Consider the following 5006-nt stretch of genomic DNA (forward strand, 5'->3'; position numbering starts at 1 on the left):
CGGGACATTTCAATAAATATATGAGAATGACACCCACCTACTACATTTGTTCGATTGAAACATTAGAAGAAATATCTAGAACTTCAAAATAAACAAATATGCTAATACGATACGTAAACACAAATTTATTATCTAGAAAATCAGATAAATGGACGACGATAGATACGGATTACAGAAGCAGTAGCATCAATGGACATCTGAAAATATGACCAACAATCACCAACTCGACGATAATAATTAAAAAGATAATAATTCTCTTGTTGCTGCAACTTTATTGCTCATAAAAGATTTATCAAAAGACCAGTAGTAAGTTTATTAAAAGTAAGTAAGTCCGTCAAGGACATGATAAAGTGAAAGTTCCAATATGTACTGATTCAAGTAAGTTTATCAAAATCCTGCATCCCCTTATCAGTTTTAACACTTTCTATTTTTTTTTATTTTATATTTTTTGTGATTTTACTTAATTTGTGGCAAAATCTTGAGCTGTTAATGCAACAGGAGCACTAGTTTCTCCTAAAATCCTCTGGCTTTCTGCAATTGGAATGGTAGTTCATGTTGTGATTCTATCGAAGATTCAAATATACAAAGACAGTTTAAATTAATAAAAGTGCCTAAAGCTGCTTGTGCTTGACTTCTTAAATCTTAATTACAACCACCGTATCATACAACGACTAAGTTTATAATGTAACACACTGACATTAAGCAATCTTGACATTATGCAATATGTAACTAATTCTCAAAAAAGAAATTTACATAATTTGAATGGAATTCACATCTCTAAGAAGTTAAAACTAATTATCTCTATTATAAAACTTGAGATGTCATGTGAGCCATAATAATTTCTTAGTCATGGTTTATACTTGCCAACTATTTCAATAAAACCATTTATTTGACTTATTTGACTTATTAATAACATAAGAAAGTTTTGACTTTCTTGTTGTCTTAAGACAATTCCATTTCCCAAGTAAAAAAACAATCGATTACCATATACATATAAATAAAAAAAAATACAAAAAAGAGTACCTTTAAATGCAAAGGTGTGGAGAATTTTAGCAACAATCATAGGCAACTACGCAACAGTAACAACATCTAGGTGCACTTGAATATGAAGATATAAACATCAACGGGTCATAAAATCACATAATCGGATAAATTAAAAAAGGGGAAAAATGGTTACCGTTGCATTAAAAATTAAATCCAAAAGGTTAAGACCCCAATCGAACAAAAAACCCTAAATTTTGTCGCAATCACAGGTAACACAAACGCCGTACGTCGCCTAGCCATGAAGATGAAACCACGATATCCAAAACCCTAGGGCTAACTCGCAACCATACGCACCAGACGAATCGTAAGGCGGAAAGAAAATAGCAGAGACGATGATGGTGGTTGCGACTACAAGAGTTACAGGCGGTGAAGGCAACGGGGCTGGCGATCGAGCCCATGATGGTGATGGACTACAATCGCCATAGGAAAGAGTCGAGAAAGAACCCTGGCAAATGGAGGGGTGTAGGGTTCCAAAGATTAGATTAAGATGTAAAAAGACGAGAATAAGAAGAAGCAGGTAGGTACTGAAGAGGGTGGATGGAAGAATCGAGAGAGATGTGGTGTGTAAACCCTAACCAATAAATGACTCGTGAAATGAAGAAGGTTATTTTGAAGTGGAATGAACACGTGCAAAATGTCTGATATACCCTCAGACACTATTGGTGAACAGTAAATCAAATTTGCTCAAATGTAATATTTATAATTTGGCTAAAATCAAATAACTCAATGGGCCAGGCCAGTTTTACAATCAACCCAATCTGACCTGACCCGACCCGGATTGAAAGATCCTTGGATATATATGTATCTTTCTTCCTCTCCAAGACGGAAACCTCTTTTTACTCTTTATTCAAAAATCAAACAACCAACCAACAAATAATGGCGACACCGATGACTGAAGACCCAAGCTTTGAAGACGATCAGCTTGCTTCCATGTCCACCGAAGATATTCAAAGAGCTTCTCGTCTTCTCGATAACGAGATTCGTATCATCAAGGTTCTTTTCACAGATCTATTTCACTTCATATAAATTGTAAATTGAAACTCGATGTTCATATACGTTTGTTTGAATGAGCAGGAAGAATTGCAGAGGACTAATCTAGAATCGGATTCATTCAAAGAAAAAATTAAGGAGAATCAGGAGAAGATTAAATTGAACAAGCAACTTCCTTATTTAGTTGGAAACATTGTTGAGGTTTGTATATTAGTTATCTTTTTTCATGCTTATTATAATTATTATTCTGTTTTTTTTGAATTAGTTAGGGTTTGTTCATATTGTTCCGAAACCCTAAATTTTGTTGTACAGTTTTTATGTCTATGGTACCTTGGTGTGGCATTAAATTAGGGTTATGTAATATAATATTATATAAACAGTTATGAGATAATGATAAGTATTGGATCTTGTTGAGTGCAGTGAAAAACATAACTGTTTGATAGTATGTGTGAATTCGTGGCACTTTAAATATTGTGCATTATAGTAATGATCAATTTTGTTTGTTTTTTTAAATCTTTGTGTGTGTATCGAGAATTTGTATATTACGTATTTACGTGTGAGAGTCGTTGTGTTTGCTATTGCTGTTTTAAAACAAGACATTTTTTAATGTGTCTCTTTTAAAACCAATCTAACATTTGGTGCTTCAGATTTTGGAGATGAATCCAGAAGATGAAGCTGAAGAAGACGGTGCAAATATTGATCTTGATTCACAGAGGAAGGGTAAATGTGTTGTGCTAAAAACATCTACTCGTCAGGTAAGCCACAGTACTGTTTTGATTATTAGTCAGTTATATAAACAATGGGCAAAAAGTGTTTGCACGTCTACTTAACCCGAACCGTGACAGTCTCAACCTGAACCCTTTATGACATGTTGCTTAACTTACCTGGCTTTTACCCATTTTACCACCTTTAATTTGTTCGTATCCTACTATCCTGTGCAGACAATTTTCTTGCCAGTGGTTGGTCTTGTGGACCCAGATAAACTGAAACCTGGTGATTTGGTCGGTGTGAACAAGGACAGTTATCTGATATTAGACACGTTGCCATCTGAATACGATTCTCGAGTTAAGGCCATGGAGGTCGATGAAAAACCAACTGAAGATTACAATGACATTGGAGGTCTTGAAAAACAGGCAAGCTTTATATCTTATACAATGAGTGCAATACTGCGCTTCCTAGGCAAACATGATTTTATTTGTGCTATATGACAGATTCAAGAGCTGGTTGAGGCTATAGTTTTGCCAATGACTCATAAAGAGCGGTTCCAAAAACTAGGTGTTCGGCCACCGAAAGGAGTGCTTTTGTATGGCCCACCAGGGACTGGGAAAACCCTAATGGCCCGTGCTTGTGCTGCACAAACAAATGCTACTTTTTTGAAGCTTGCAGGACCACAACTTGTTCAGGTATGCTAGTGTTTGTGCTAATGCTTTGCTTGGTTAATATGTGCTGTTTTTAAATGATACTGCTAATGCTTATGTGATGAATCGACTACTGTTTGTTGTTGGTAGATGTTTATTGGTGATGGTGCAAAACTTGTTCGTGATGCATTCCAACTGGCTAAAGAGAAATCCCCTTGCATTATCTTTATCGATGAAATTGATGCTATTGGTACAAAACGGTTTGATAGGCATGTATCACCTTTATCTCAAGACTATTATCTTCCGTACCAATGCCACTAAATTATTTGTATACTGTCATACTCATCCTTATTAACAAGTTTTATATGAGTGCAGTGAAGTTAGTGGGGATAGGGAAGTGCAACGAACTATGTTGGAACTATTAAATCAGTTGGATGGTTTCAGCAGTGATGAGCGGATCAAGGTAACCTTTTCAATATCAATGTCAACTTTAATAAAAATGTGGCAGCTTTGATCCATATGAGTTATGATATATCTCTATCTCTATAACGTGTTAAAAGATTATATAAAATAGATAAAGAAAATTAATTGAAAACAAGTCCACAGTTTACCCAAGTGTAATTTTAGGAAAGAAGAACTTGATCATTCTGTTCATAGAATCGAAAGTAATATAGTTTTTGTAATCACATTTTGACACGGTTATTATTTTCTACATGATGATCGAATTTGTTCAAACTCTGCAAATATTGCAACCTTACTTACTTTATTTCTAGTTTGTTGCTACAAGCAAAATTGTGTGCTGTCACTCTTGGGAGAACTATATTTGTAATATATGATATTTACTTAAAAGGTCAATGAAACGGGCCGTGCGCATGATAAGACATTTCTAAATTTTACTCTGCAACTAAGAGAAATAATATAAACTGCAGGTGATAGCAGCAACAAATCGTGCTGATATTTTGGACCCTGCACTCATGCGTTCTGGTCGGTTGGATCGTAAGATCGAGTTTCCTCATCCCACTGAAGAAGCAAGAGCCCGAATCATGCAGGTGCGCCTTTACAGAATTAGGTGTCAGTTCTATATTCACTAGTTAACGTTTATCATGTTTTTAACATCATTCTATAATAATATGCAGATCCACTCTCGTAAGATGAATGTTCACCCAGATGTCAACTTCGAAGAGCTGGCTCGGTCTACGGATGATTTCAATGGGGCACAATTGAAAGCTGTTTGTGTTGAAGCAGGCATGCTTGCTCTTCGACGTGATGCCACTGAGGTACCAATAGAAATAACCTTGTTAATTTGTAAATACTTGTGATTATGTATGTTTTATCTGAAATATCTTATATTTTATTTTACCTGTTTGAGATTAAAACTATATCGACAGTGAAAATTAAGATGTTGTTGTTGTTGTTGTTGTTGTTGTTGTTGTTGTTGTTGTTGTTGTTGTAGGTAAACCATGAGGACTTCAATGAAGGAATCATTCAAGTTCAGGCTAAGAAGAAAGCAAGCTTAAATTACTATGCTTAGAATGTGATTTTGGCATTGCAATGTACAATTTGAAGCTATTGTATGTTTCTGTTGGGATTTATAATGTTTAAGATTTTACGTTT

The 5006-nt window shown here is 35.0% G+C and overlaps 1 protein-coding gene across 1 annotated transcript; it reads left to right on the top strand.

Annotated features, from left to right (window-relative positions):
• The first annotated feature begins 1856 nt into the window (after window positions 1–1856).
• Window positions 1857–5006, top strand: LOC139885678 (26S proteasome regulatory subunit 6A homolog A). Its single transcript, XM_071869428.1, has 10 exons — window positions 1857–2037; window positions 2119–2235; window positions 2682–2789; window positions 2976–3167; window positions 3246–3437; window positions 3543–3661; window positions 3768–3855; window positions 4322–4441; window positions 4529–4669; window positions 4846–5006. The coding sequence occupies exons 1-10, from the start codon at window positions 1921–1923 to the stop codon at window positions 4921–4923; spliced, it is 1272 nt and encodes a 423-aa protein (XP_071725529.1). The 5' UTR covers window positions 1857–1920; the 3' UTR covers window positions 4924–5006.

This window comes from Rutidosis leptorrhynchoides, chromosome 1 (assembly GCF_046630445.1).
Source record: "Rutidosis leptorrhynchoides isolate AG116_Rl617_1_P2 chromosome 1, CSIRO_AGI_Rlap_v1, whole genome shotgun sequence".
Taxonomy (NCBI): Eukaryota; Viridiplantae; Streptophyta; class Magnoliopsida; order Asterales; family Asteraceae; genus Rutidosis; species Rutidosis leptorrhynchoides.

Excerpts from the sequence above, each read along its gene's own strand:
- LOC139885678 (XM_071869428.1), top strand. The coding sequence starts at position 1,921 with ATGGCGACACCGATGACTGAAGACCCAAGCTTTGAAGACGATCAGCTT. Across the intron at positions 3,168-3,245 it reads TTGGAGGTCTTGAAAAACAG|ATTCAAGAGCTGGTTGAGGC; the intron begins GCAAGCTTTATA and ends GCTATATGACAG. Across the intron at positions 4,442-4,528 it reads CAAGAGCCCGAATCATGCAG|ATCCACTCTCGTAAGATGAA; the intron begins GTGCGCCTTTAC and ends AATAATATGCAG.